The 13943-nt window shown below is 56.2% G+C and overlaps 1 protein-coding gene across 1 annotated transcript; it reads right to left on the bottom strand.

Moving 5' to 3' along the window:
- Positions 1–849: 849 nt before the first annotated feature.
- LOC133265148 (adhesion G-protein coupled receptor G1-like) lies at positions 850–13656 on the bottom strand. Its single transcript, XM_061445418.1, has 14 exons — positions 12891–13656; positions 7085–7169; positions 6206–6631; positions 5592–5715; positions 5364–5511; positions 5151–5279; positions 4388–4504; positions 3812–3857; positions 3367–3467; positions 3170–3285; positions 2309–2583; positions 1612–1723; positions 1080–1348; positions 850–954 (listed from the first exon to the last, which is right to left on the bottom strand). Exons 1-14 carry the CDS (start codon positions 13326–13328, stop codon positions 890–892), a joined length of 2451 nt encoding a protein of 816 aa, XP_061301402.1. The 5' UTR covers positions 13329–13656; the 3' UTR covers positions 850–889.
- Positions 13657–13943: the final 287 nt, after the last annotated feature.

The raw sequence follows: 13943 nt of genomic DNA, 5'->3' as shown, positions 1-13943 counted from the left end.
TCCAGGCCCTTCACCAGCTCCATTTGCCTTCTCTGGACCTGCTCCAGCACCTCAATGTCTCTCTTGTAGTGAGGGGCCCAGAACCGAACACAGGATTTGATGTGCTGCCTCACAAGTGCTGAGTACAAGGGTCTTTGGAGACCACAGTAGCTTCCCGAGCCATGGCATCTCCCACTGTCACCCTGATCCCTATGGCCTTGGGCTACCAGTGCTCTGCCAGGAGCTCCACCACTGGCCCAGCTCAGCAGAATCATTAGGGATGCACATCTGGTCCTGCCCAGGATGGAACAACCCTGGCTGAGAGATGGACCCATTGGAGAGCCCACCAATTTGCCAACATGCCCAGCAGAGAGACCCCAGCGAGCCATGCTCCAAGCAGGAACAACTTTAATGGGCACAAGTCTGGTACGTGGGTGCACCCACTGAACTTCTGCACCATCCAAAAAATAGGCATTCAGCAAATTAACAAAAATAGACCATTTCAGCTGCTGGAAGGGGCTGGGGGCAGAGCTACTCTGTCTTCACCGGGAATGGACCTTCTTGGTAACCACCAGCAAGGGCTGAAGATGGGGCCTTTTCCACTGGGGAAAAGGCCCAACCCTGGCCTCAGGGCATGGGAAGGGACATCCAGAGGCACCAGGGACCCTGTCTCTGCCCCTTCCACCTCCTACAACTCCCACTGCCTGGGCAAGCATCCCTCTGTCTTGCCCCAAGGATGCCAAGCCAAGGGATACCAAGGGAAAGCTGGTGAGGGGGCTGGCAGAGATGAGGGGACCCTGGACTCCAGCAGCCCCTGAGGTGGATGCTGTAGCAAAGCAAATGGCGTTGGTCCTTCCTGTCCTTGGCTCTGCCTGCTCTTGGGCTGCAGTTTGATGCTGTCGGAGCTGCTCTACAAATCAGAGGACTTCCTTGCCTGCAGCACCATGGTCCAGTACCAGAGAAAGATAAGGAAGCCTGGGAGATGAGAGAGGAAGGGTGGGCAAATCCTCTTGAGTGAGGCAGCAGCCTGCCAGAGACAACTCCTCCCATACCTGTCACCACCCCACCAACACCCCTTCACAGGTGTTTCCCTAGCTCACCTTGGAGGGAGTTGATAATGGTGAAGAGGTAGAGCGAAATGAGGCTGAAGACACCAGAGGTGAAGGAGAAGAAGACCAGTGCCCAGGGAATGCCCAGCAGGATGCTCAGCCCAAAGAGGGCAAGAACATGCTTGAGCTTGTGGCCTTTGTTGTTCTGCCGGAGGATCTCCCGGACCATGGCCCCCAGCATGACCGAGTTAAAGAGAAATACCAGGCTGAAGAAACCCAGGTTCACAACGTTATGGATCAGGGGGCTCGTAATCCAGCATCTGGAGGGAAGAGAGTGGGCAGAGGGTTACGCTGTATCACCCCACGGGGACATGAGTTTGAGGGATTGGGAGGAACACGAAGGTGTGGTGCAAGCCCAGAACCCAGCTTAGTGAAACAGGGAGGGGGGATCCCACCACCACCCTGCACAGAGCAACAGGAAAGCCACAGGACAGCTGAGGAGATCCTGTAGGACACAGTGGAGGTCTAGCCAGTTGACTTCCTCTAAGACCAAGGACCAGGCAACCCAGTTCCGATGACTCACATGGTTGCGTTGGTGGATTTGCCAACAATGGATTCATAGATGGGAATGGAGAAGGGGCCATAGTTTCTCCAACTGGCCAGGAAGATCAGCATCACACAGAAAAAGGGGAGTCCTGGGTGGCAAGAACAGAGTGAAGTGGCCGCCCTCGTCCCCAGGTCTTGGAGTTCCTGGAAGGACTCGTTGCCCCTTTCTTCCTGTACAGAGTACAAACCAACATCCTCCCCACCAAGAGGAACTAAGAACGGAGCACACAACGACACCTACTGTAAGCCCTGATGCAGGACTGACTGCGCGGCGTCAACCCCAGCCAGAGGATCAAACTGGGCTGTGGAATTTTAGGTCAGGAAAGATCATGAGATCTTTCTACCACATCCCCCTGCCTGAAGCGCAGCAGAGACGTGCGGGTGCTTCCTGCATCAAGCCCATCTCTGGGCTGCCCTGGGTATTCCTTTCAGAAAGAGCACCCCATTGCTATGTCACGACCTTTGCTCTACCACCAGCTTCTACTCTCAGCCATGGAGTCTCCTTCTCCATTGAGTCTCCCAGCAGAGACCCCTCTGCTCTCAGACCCCTCTGCTTCCCCACAGCCATGTCTACATCCCCATCCAGGAACCATCTACGGTGGGGAAGACCTACCCAGGTGCCCTCCACCCCATGGCCTGTGCCTTTGGGGCCTCTCTGCCTCCCCCATGCTCACCCCAGCCCACCAGGCAGATCTTGAGGAGGAAGTGGTCATGGTAGGTGCTGAAGACTTCGATCACAAGCCGGTAGAGGTTGTAGCCCTCGATGCCCATCCAGGTGAGGCAGCTCAGGAGGGAGAAGTGCAGGAAGAGCCCACCAGCTCTGCAGACAGCCTCGCTGCTGCTGGAAGCCAACTGCTCAGAGATGAGGAAGGTGACATCCAGGAGGAAGATGGCACCCAGCAGGTTCATGTGGATGTGCATGCTTGTGATCTGGTCTCGCTGCTTGCTCCTGGAGGGTCAAGGTGGGGACACCTCACCACCACACCTGTGGTGCGGCCTGCACCCTTGGTGCCCCACAACATAGCTCTCCATTGGGCAACTCGTCCCTACCATAAAAGCACAGAGACCCTCTGGTGGTGTCAGGGCCTGAGAGCCTGGCCCCACAGCTGGGACCATCATTACATGTGCAAATCGAGCCCTGCAGCTGAGCCCTCATTTCAGGTCTGGGCCAAGTGGGGTAGGGAGCAACATCATTTCAGCTCTGAATCATCCATGCAGGATCAGTGACATGACACAGGAGAAGACACTCATTTTCTCCACTGAGCCCTCAAAAGATCTTTGCAGGCTTCTGCTTGTGAATTCGCATCAACAACCAAAAGTCATTGAAAACAGCCAGTGGTTTTGAGTGCCCTGAAGGAGATCTGACCAAGGGGTGGTTTCTGGACAGGAAAACTCTGCTTTCTTCAGGCATGTCTCCATCATCATGCTCCCAGACAGGCCACCCCCACTGCATTTGGAAAGCTTGCATCCACCCAGGTGCAGTGGCAATGGACAGGACAAAGACAGGGAGCATGGGGCAAACTGTCACACTGTACCTGAAGTAGAGGAATAAGATGGTGCAAACAGATGCCAAAGCTGAGATCAGGCAGCCGACATAGGTTATGACACTCAGATAATCCCTGTGCATGTAGGTGATCTCCAGGGAGGAAACCTGAGGAGAGGGAGGAATGAGATGGTGAGGAAAAACAGCCAGTGGGAACAATGTGGAGAGCTATGGGAGGGTGCTACCCACCATCAGCACAGCAAAGTAGGTGAGGTGGTTACATCTGCACTCTGTCCAGCTGCCCCCTGTCTCTGTTGTACAACCGAAGCTGTCCCAGCTTCCAGAGTTGGCTGTTTAAGAGAAAGGGACAGCATCTGGTGAGCAGCAGGAACATCTGCTCCAGGTTTGGGGATCCTCAGGTCAAGGTGTCTATGGCAGGGAGGAGAACCAAAGTGGGGGTTCCAGCTTGTCCCAGGCCAAGTACACACACTCAGATAGCACCCCTGGCATCTCTAGGGACAGAGAAAGCTCTCAGGCTAGGGAAAACCTGAAATCAACCCGTGGAAAAGATTTATAAAGCTGTAGTGAGGAAGGGAAGTGCAGAGGAACTTCTACTCGTGTCAGTGGATCTGTGGTACCCTGCAAAAGCAGCAAAGGCAGAGCCTGGCTTCACACCAAGCACAGAAGCACTCACCAGTGGTGTCCTCCCGCCAGAAGACACACAGTGGGGTCACGTTCCTCTGCAATGACAAAAGCACAGGCCCTGAGCAGGATGCAGTGGTGGGTTTGCTGCCAGGCCACCACATTTGACAGGGGACAACATGGGGCAGGAGGAGAGACAGTCTCAGGAGACAAACTGTCCTGTGGGGACAGGCAGAGACCACTCTCTTGGCAGCTTGTGGAGCAGATTCCTCCTCCTAGGTCCCCTTTTTCAAGCAAGGGGTTCAGTGTTGAGCAGGCGCCCAACAGGACCATGAATGAGCTGTGGGACTGTTAACTCAAAGCATCCCCCATCCCTGACGACTGTGCTGGAGGCGACACATCTGCAAAGCAGCATCTCCTGGACAGGCACAGGCAGCAACATCACCAGTGCACACGGTGAAGCCATGATCATAATACAGCCCCAGAAGATGTAGCAGACCCTGTACAGGCTGGGCAATGGCATGGACCTGCTGGATTGTGACAAATCTCTAAGCAGGTAGGGCCTGAGCCCTCCCTGCCCCTCCATTCCTGGTGGGATCAGGTTTGATGAGGCTATTTCCCCACCTACTGGCAGCTGGCCATGGAAGAAAGTGAGGACCACTGGGACAGAGAGGTTGGCCACCACTGTGTCCACCAGAGAGATGCCGACCACCTTGTCACCCAGGACGTGGCTGCTGTTTTCATCCTGTTGGAAAAGAAGAGGAGGCGATGGCAGGGTGGGAAGGGAGAGCTGCTAGAAGAGAAGTGGGCGAGAATCCCCATGAAGGTCTCCACCTCTTCCCTGTCAAGCTTCTAGCTCATCTTTGAAGCATCTTCTGCAAGGAAGCACCAGCATCCTGGTCTGGACAGCATCTCTGCTGCCCTGTACCACTGGAGTCCCTGGCACAGTGGGGACACCCCACCATATGAAGACAGGCTGAGAAAAACTGGGGCTGTTCAGCCTGGAGAAGAGAAGGCTGCGTGGAAACCTCATAGCAGCCTTCCAGCATGAGAAGGGGCCTACAAGGGTGCAGGAGAGGGATTCTTCATCAGGGACTGTAGCAATATAACAAGGGGCAATCGGTTCAAACTTGAACAGGTGAGATTTATGTTATGTATAAGGCAGAAGTTCTTTCCTGTAAGGGTGCTGAAATGCTTGGCACAGGTTGCCCAGAGAAGCTGTGGCTGCCCCATCCCTGGCAGTGTTCAAGGCCAGGCTGGACGGGGCTTGGAGCAACCTGGTCTAGTGGAAGGTGTCCCTGTCTGTGGCAGGGGGTTGGAACTGGATGACCTTTAAGGTCCTTTCCAATCCAAACTATTCTATGATTCTATGTTACCCATATGGCCATCACCTGGAACATGGTCTGGCTGCTGATGTCCATCAGGAGCACTCTGTGCTCTACCACCTCCTCCCTCTCCTTTGCCATCAAGAACAGGCTACTCGGCAGGTCCACCACGATCCCATGGACCTCTCTGTCCTCCTGCAAGGAGAGACTCATGAGGATGGAGGCTAGGAGAGCACACTGGTGAGCAGAGACCAGCAGGGCTGGCTGCCAAGGACCCACCTCTCTTTGGGAAGCAAAAACCAGGTTCTGCGCAGCCTGAGCGGGCTGGACAATCAGGACAGTTGCATGCACTGTGGCCTTTCCAAAGGTCTGGTTCTGCCCTTCAAGCTCCACCTTGGTCAGCATCTTCTCCAACTCCCTGAGTTTGCTGTCAGGGAGGGTGCACAGTGAGGGATGCAGCTGGCACCACATCAGCAGCAGCAGGAACGGCAGGAGTGAGGAACTCACCAACGAAGCACCCACTGCTCCACGGCTCCTGCGCCTGGCTCCGCAGGCTGTGCAATGAGCCTCTCCAAGGCAGTAACTTGCTTCTCCACGTCCTGCTCCCAGATGGGCATGTCCTCTGGTGAGGCTGGAGGACACACAGAAGGGAATGCCATGAAATACACAGTCAGAGCTGGCTTTCTCATGCACCCCAACCAACTGGGCACAGCACTGGTGGGAGCAGAAAGCAGAGGGCTTCAAGGTAGCCCCAAGCCCAGGGACCTGATGGACACCTCAACCTAGAGGGCCTCTCCTGCTGCACAGTGACTCCCACTGTGGCTACCAGGCCCACGTTGGCTAGGTGCCTAGCAGTGCAGACAGGACCCTTGGAACCTCTGCAAAACCCATGATTTTAGGGGGCAATACACTTGAAAATCTCCATCTTCTAGGAGCGTGGGTATCCAGGCCTGCCTCTGGGCTGCTGGAAGCAAACCTACGTCCCCTTCCATCACCATTCAGCTGTGTCTTCACATCAGCACCATACCAAATCCTGGGACACCAACTGTTGATGGCATAAGAATGGGCTGGGGATGAAAGGAACCCTGCATTTCATTGAAATAATGTTGAACTGCCTTTACCGGGGAAGAAGTACTCAGAGGTACTGCCAAGGGAGGTGTTCTTCCCGCCCTTCGAGATGTAGGACACATTGAAGATGGACGTGCTGGCTCCTGCAGTCTCCTGACCCTGCTTCCCCCGGGCATTGCTGCTGACTGGATCTCGGCCCAGGAGAAAGCTCTGCTTCCCGTACACCAGCCGCAGGGTGCTGTTGGCCCTGAACCAGCAGATGCAGAAGCGGTACCTGCCCAGCATGGGGGGCAAACTGTAATTGTATGAGGAGTTTCTCCTGCTTGGCAAAAAAGGCCTTCTTATGATCAGTGCCTGGGCTGTGTTCTCGATGGAAATGGCAGCAGGGCCATGCTCGTAGATGATGGAGCTGTTCTGGGTCTGGTTTCGGTCACCACAGAAGCGGAAGTCCTCCTCCTTATGGCCACATGCTCCCGCCCCTGCATACACAAGTGTTTGGAGACGGTGGTTCAGCCGGGCTTTCTGCCGCTGTAACCCCAATCCTGTCCTGGATGGGCTGCATGATGTCAGTGACACTGGCCCACCTCCCTGATGTCCCCATGGCCATGCTGGGGGGGTTTGTCAGGGCTCCAGAGGCAGCAGGAGCCACAGCCTTGCGGAGCCACCCTCTCCCAGGTGCTATTAGCCACTTCAGCAGAGAGAGAACCTCTCCATCCCCAGAAGTAATGGACAGGGATCATCTTCTTTCCCTGGAAAGAATTCATCCTGCCCAAGAAACCCCATCAGAGGCACATCAGCCCATGAGACATTTCACCTCTGTGGAAATCACAGCAGCAAGCACCCCTCTGTACTCCCCAGGCAAGTTTTGGGCGCTGCCAATTATTTCCAGCAGCCCAAACCTGTCTCATTAGGATGTGGTTGGGGCAGTCTACCTTGGAGCAGGAAGAGAAGGAGCAGAAGGACCTTCATCCCGGGAAGCTCTCTGCTTTGGCTTGACCTCTGAGGAAAAAGCAGGGCCTGGAAGGGTACAAAGGAAAGGGGCCACGTGAGTATTTGGATACCACCCATACCATGGGGTCCGGGGATGGAAAGCAAAGGCTGTGGTGGTGGTAAACAGCTCCCTGGTGCCCCTGCTGCAAGGAGGAGCCACGAGCACCGGGGCTGGAAGGACAGGGCAGCCGTCAGCGAGTCCCTGGGGTCTGGGCAGTGAGGGGTGCCCCAGCACTGGCACCAACCGCCAGTGACTCAGAGCGGGAAGGAGGGTCGCCTCTTCCACTCCCAACCTCAGATCTCTCTGTTCAGGCCTTGTCTTCTTACCACAGATAGGAACAGAAGGAAACGGTGGTTTCCTAGTTCACCAGCCCTGAAATTATTGTCTCTGGTGCTCTCAGCTCCTGCAGATTAGCTGAGGAGCCATGCACAATGCAAACTGCTCTGTCACTGCAGCCTGGCAGAAACAGACTCTCCCAGGCTCATCCTGGAGCAACTGTGGCTGCCAAAACCCCTTCTGCCCCTCATGACCAGGCAGGCAATGTTCTCTGCAGCCCCTTCCCCACCCCTTCACCTTACGCTCTGCTCCCCCAGAGTTTTCTTTTTCTTTATATGCAGTCAGGGCTGCTGTGACCTGCTGCACCCAAGCCAGTGATAACTACCCTCGGGTGCTGCTGCACCCATGTGCTCCACAAAGCCATAGCCTTCACACCCACAGCCCTTCCCATCATGCTTTACACCTTCCCCACACCACAAACTGCATCTCTGGTGCTGCTGGGAACACTGAGCTTCGCCACCTGCTCACCCTGCATCGCCCCAGTGATGGGTGGAGGCTGGTCTAGTGGAATGTGTCCCTGCCTGTGGCAGGGGGTTGGAAGTGGATAAGCTTTAAGGTCCCTTCCAGTTCAAACCATTCTATGTTCCTGAGGGATGGTTCTTGAACTTGCCAAGAAAAGCTGCCTGCAGGTTGATGCCTGGGATCCTGTTTCAGCAGGTGGGTGAGGTAAGTGTCAGGGCTGCTTCTGCAAGGAAGGATAAATCCTCGTGTGCTTTCTCAGCTGCACAAGGACCTTGTGTACTCACATCCCAGAGGTGCTTCAGACAGGCAGTGCTCTGAAGGAGATGTGGTTTTGGGTACTTTTAGAGCTAGGGAGGCTTTGTGGTGAGCTGCAAAACTAAAGGTGTCCTCGGATCTCCGGTAGTGTCACCATCATCTCTCGAACACCGTGGCTCAGCCCACCACTGACAGTGAAGGATGCTGCAGCGTCTTTGGTTTGGCTTTGTTTTAACTGCTCTAGTGGAAGGTGTCCCTGCCTGTGGTAGGGGGTTGGAACTGGATGAGCTTTAAAGTCCCTTTCAACCCAAACCACTCAGTCATTTGGTGATCCAGCAATCCCTGGGAGCCCCTCCCCAGGGCAGGACAGCATCGATGGGAGCTACCGGACCAGCCAGCAGAGCCAAACACTTGCCAATGCCCAAATACAAGCCAGCACCTATTTTGCGATTGCTGAATCCCGTGCCACTCCCACAGCATCCTTTTCAAAATCCAGCAAGTGGCTGAATTCTGTTCTGTTTCCTGCAAGCAGATATGGGGTACCCACCAGCATCACCTGAAGAGGCTCCTGAGCTTTCACAGTCACCTAGGGGCTGTCAGATGGGGAGGCTGTGGGAATATCACTAGATTGAGAACTTGGCATCCTTGCTGGCAGATCTCCCCACGAGCATGGGTTTCTCCTGGGAGCATTCCTGGTCAGCAGGGATCCAGGGCACATCCTGCACTGGTGCAGCACAGCACCATGGGCACAGCCACTTGTGCCCCTCCCTGTCTGCTTCTTGCAGCAGTTGATCACTGGAAGATGGGGCTTCGGGTTATTAATTAACCTGCTGCCATAATTGAGTGTGGCGCTAACGAGGTTTCCTGGTGTGGGCTGGAAGGGTTTGGCACAGGCAGGACTTGACAGCATGTGGGCTGTCATCCCAGTGCCTTGCTGCACACTTGAGAATCATGCATGTGGATCCAAAAAGCACGGATCTGGGGTGACAAAACGCCGGTTGTGATGGGAACCACCCGGACAGCTTAAAAGCAACCAAGTTGCATACAAACACCAACAGTATAGTGATAGCACAGAGCCAGCACACCAAGAAAGCATTCCCTCAGGATGGGGAATGCTGCATCCCAACAAAGCTTCAGCCTATCCCACTGTGCTGGCATCTTTAGGATGTTACTTGGGGTGCTCGGAGGAGAGGATCATCCCCTTTTACCTGTTACTCAACCGGGACAAGAAATCCCTGTGGGGATGTGGGTGGGGGAGCTGGTATTTCCCCTCCAAGCCCTGTATGGTCCCACTTGTCTCAACGGCAATGGCTGTTTCCTGATCTGAACAATAGCAAGAGAAAGTCCCCCAGAAATGGTTTCTCAGTGAGAAAACAAAGTTCCCATCGGTGCGTGCAGCACTGGAGGGAGGAGAAAGTGCCAAGCTCACAGTGGGACTGGAGGGACATCATCCCTGGGTAACAGTGGGGATGCTTGGCATTGCCACCCCAGTGTCACCCATTTACAAAAGCCCTGTGCTATCACAGTGACCAAACCTTTTAGCACCCAACCCTACCTCCCCTTCACCCAGGGCAGGATGGTTTTACCTGCTGCCCCTGGGGGGCTGAGCTCCTCCAAGAAGAGTAATGCACAGAAAAAATCCTAGTTTAGCCCCCAAACCAGCCAGATGACTTAAAAAGAGGTGGCCAGGCTGGAGCAGGCTTCCTCACCACTGGATGGGAGGGAGGCTCTCCTCAGGTATCACACTGTACCCTTGCTTTGCCATTCAAAGAACATTTCGGTCTTGGAAAGAAAAGTCAAGGAATAACATGGTGGCCTCCAAACTTACATGTAAATGGAAAAAAAAAACTAAAACCCCCACAAAACAAAAAGCCCAGTGTTTCCTACCACCTTACTGCTCTCAGGGTGACTTGGCAGCAGGTATTTAAGCCTTTGGAGATGGCACATGGCTTTTGGTCATGACGCTTTTCCCGAGAAGGGAAGATGCTCTGATGCCTCAAACAAACACCAGAAATGGGGAGATTCAAGGCCTTCAATCTGTTTTCCTTCCAGGTCCACTAGAAAAATAACACTGACACTCTGTTCCTCGAGATGCCAATGGGCCCGCAGCTTGTCACCCAGGCAAGGACTTGGGAACGGGATGGAGATACTGAGGCACGCAGAGGCTCTGTGAGGTGCAGAACAGCTTTGCATGGCAGTAGGGAGCACAGGGGAGATGCCCCAGCATCAGTCCCATGGGTCTTCACACAGGGGCCTTGTTCTCAGCCAGCGGCTCGTGCCTGTTATTCACGGCATTAGCACATGAGCTGTTCCCGTCACGGGGGCAGCAGGGGCCAATCCAGCGCCTTTCTAATGCCAAGCCTGTGCCATGGGATGGGATTGGCTCTTCCCAGGATGTGGGGCTGAGCACATCACCCAGCACCCCTGAGCTGAGTTCTGCTGACAGGACAAAATCAGACCTCATAAAAATTCCCACGGGAGCGGCAGAGATCCATCCTTTGCCAGCTGCTGGCAGCCATCCCTTCCCCAGCAGGCATGGGGAAAGCAGGGGGGAGGCTGGCATAGGCAGACCACCAGTGCCTGAGGATCCTGAGATGAATTTTCTTAAAGCCGGGTAGTAGCATTAACAACGTAAACCAAAATTCCATTTCCTCACCCCACCACAGACATGTTACAGCCAACTCAACCAGTGCTTCCTCCAGCGCCCAGGCAACACGGTGCAGAGCTCAGTGGCATGCAAAGGACCAGTGCCAAACTGAAGGCTGCCATGAAATGGGAATAAAGTGGTGTGGGCTGTCCTCTCCCAGCACCTCATGCTGTGTTGCTGGCCTCAGGGGGTACCGCCAGCAGCCCTCATAGTGCACTCTTACCGCTCAGCATTCTTCAGGAGCAACCCCTTGGCCTCTTCCTGTGGGTCACTTTGTGCCTTCTCTCCACCCAAATCACACACCTGGGTTTTAAATAGCTCCCAAAACACCCCAACCCCTCCCAGGTTTTGTCACCCTCTGCATAAGCAGAGTCCCCATTGCCTGCTCGTGCCATGGGTGCTAGGGAAGAGAAGTACAGGGCAGCACAGAGCAGCCTAGGACCACCCCAAATCAGGCTCCCAGGCATTTGGCATGGAAAGCAGCTAACCTGGAGCCTGGTGAGGGGGAACCAGGTCCCAGCAGGCTTTTCTGGCTGCACGAAAGCAAAGCACAGCCAGGGCAATGTCTGCAGCACCTCAGAAGCCAGGTAAGAGGCCATGAGTACATCCCCCCCCATATTCCTGCCAAACCCCAGCTGTCAGGGAGCTGATGGGAAAGGATCTGGCATGTTGGAGTGCTCCTGAAAAACAGGGGCTGACAGGCTGCTGCCCACTGGCACCACGGGGAGCTGGCACAATGGCTGGAGATCCTGCAGTACTGTGTCCCGCCAGCACCCACGGGTGCCACTGCAGTGTGGGGATGGCCAGCACCTGGGGGGCCAGCCCTGGGGTGCCCATCCCAGCAACATGCAGTTGCTTGCAAACCTGTTGCTCTGTGAATAGCAGCCCCCAGGCCATGGGATTAAGAGCTGGCCTGCAACCAAGTATGCAGCATTTTTAGTCCTTGCTTCATTCACATGGGAGCTGCAAAGCCAGTGAGGGGCATGGCAAAACGCACTGTGGCTGCAGGCCCCACTCCATCTCTGAAACACTCTTGCCTCCCCCCTGACAGAGGAGCTTGGAGGGGGGTTACTGCAGCCCTTGGACCATGAAATGAGCTTTGGCTGCAATCCCTCCCCAGCAGCCATGGGGACATGCTGTCAGGAGGTTATTCCAGGAGACTTCATTTCAATTCTCCAGCTGGCCTCACTGGACTTTGCTGGTCCCTCCCAAGGGGCAGCTCAGGCATCTTGGGGGCAGGGAGGACCCAGAGCATCCTGCATCCCACAGCAGCATGCTAGGACCAACAGCAGCAAGCAGAGATGGTGCAGGAGGAATCCCCCAACAGGCATTTTAGGGAAGGGAGATTGCCCTGTCAAGACATGCCGCAGTACCACTGAGATGCTGCACCCTCCACCAGCATGGAAGTGGAGAAGGAATGGGGTGCTGGTGGGTCCCTGGGGTGGGAAGCAGAGGCCACACGCAAGCTCTGGCCTGGCGGCAGGGGCTTCATGTGGCTCAGCTGTGCTGGGAGCAGCTGGTCCCAGATGGATATGGGGACTCTGTGGCTCTGCATCCAGGGAATCCAGCTCAACTCTGGGGCGGAAAGGAGGGTAAGTCCCATTCCCCAGGGATGAAGGCTTCACCAGACCACTCACTCCATGGCCACCAACAAGCAGAGACCCCGAAGCTTGCACACTCAGGCACGGGGAGGCAAAATGCCTCTGTCCGTATCTATGGAGCTGGGGCCACCCCGAGGTCTCCACGGAGCCCTCCTTATCTCCATCCCTGCCCTGCTGGCCAGCTGAGCACCCCGGGGTGCTGCTGCCCAGTGCCACCCACCAGTCCTGCAGGGCTGGCCCCAGCATCGCAGATGTCCGTCCCCCCCCCGCTCACTCCACCACCTCCCCGTCCTTACCTCGGACCTCACAGCGTCCCCTCTCAGTCTCCTCAGTAAGGGCAAGCCGTGTAGCGCCCCTCACCACGGCCTCTAGCACCCCAACAGCAAACACCGGACGCCCACCCTCGCCGCTCCTCCTCCCTCCCCGCTCCCCGCTACCGCCGATACCTGTGCCCGGGACGGGTTGGGCCCGCTGCCGCGGCTCGGCTCGGCTCGGCTCGGCTCGGCTCGGCCAGGCACGGCTCGGCTGGGCTCAGCTCTGCTGGGCGCCGCACCTTGCAGCCTCGGCGCGGTGCATCCAGACAGACGGACCCGCCCCTCTTCCTCCCCCAGGGCGGGCGGTGACTCAGCGGGGCGGGACTCGCGTCTCACCGACCGCTGCGGGACCCTCCGTGGTCTTTCTGGGGCCACCAGCCTTCGGTCACGGCACTTGTCCGACTCTGCCTGGTTCATTCTAAGAGCACCAGGCTGGGAGCACCGGGCTGCATCACCTCGCCTGGCCGCGACCGGGATGGGATGGGATGGGATGGGATGGGATGGGATGGGATGGGGGACCCCGGTTGGGTACACTGGGGAGATCTGGGTGCCCCATCCCGTGCCCTTCATCTCAGGGCTGGCGGGTATCCAGATGGAGCTGGGAGGCTGCACGTCTGGCTGCAAGCGGGATTAAAAAATAACAATTAATGGGAAAGCAGCCGGGACAGCATGTCCTTGCGAACCCTGCCCCACTCCTGCAGGAAATGAGGGAGGTAAGAAGCAGGGCACGCAGCCCAAGCCCCAGCTCAGGGGAGCTGGTACTCCCCATAGCACATCCCTAGAGGAGGGGGGCACAAAGCCTGGATGTGACCCCCTCCAGCTCTCACCACCCATCCCAAGGCTGGAGCTGGGCACCGGGCCCCTTGCCCTCGGTACCCCGCAGTGTGAGCTGGTGCTGGAGGTGTCGTGGCAGCGACAGGCACTGGAGGAGCTGCCAAAGGCTCTGCCGGCAGTGCCCGCGTCCAGCCCTTTGTGTGTCTTTTAAACAGCCGCGCAGGAAGGAGCCGGCTCTGGCAGGAGCTGGAGGGAGCCGGGCAGGCAGGGAGAGCTCCGGGAAGTGCTGTGGGTAAATAAAAGAGTTGCCCTTGCAGATACGTTCAATGGCTTGAGTGAGGCTTTTCTTTCTGCTGGGGGAAGAAACAACCTCCTGCTCCACAGGGAAGGCAATGCAGATAAAAAGCACAG

The sequence above is a fragment of the Pezoporus flaviventris genome, unplaced genomic scaffold (assembly GCF_033815535.1).
Source record: "Pezoporus flaviventris isolate CSIRO_AGI_PZ_B2104156 unplaced genomic scaffold, CSIRO_AGI_Pfla_v1 ptg000004l, whole genome shotgun sequence".
Taxonomy (NCBI): Eukaryota; Metazoa; Chordata; class Aves; order Psittaciformes; family Psittacidae; genus Pezoporus; species Pezoporus flaviventris.
Note: the sequence above shows the minus strand (reverse complement) of the source record. Positions and strands in the feature narration are given on the sequence as shown.

Bases quoted from the DNA above. Each gene is read 5' to 3' on its own strand.
- LOC133265148 (XM_061445418.1), bottom strand. From the start codon at position 13,328: ATGAAGGGCACGGGATGGGGCACCCAGATCTCCCCAGTGTACCCAACC. The intron at 5,280-5,363 runs GTGGGTCCTTGG...CTCTCCTTGCAG, and splicing joins TTTTTGCTTCCCAAAGAGAG to GAGGACAGAGAGGTCCATGG. The intron at 3,858-4,387 runs GTAGGTGGGGAA...TTGTCATTGCAG, and splicing joins TCTTCCATGGCCAGCTGCCA to AGGAACGTGACCCCACTGTG.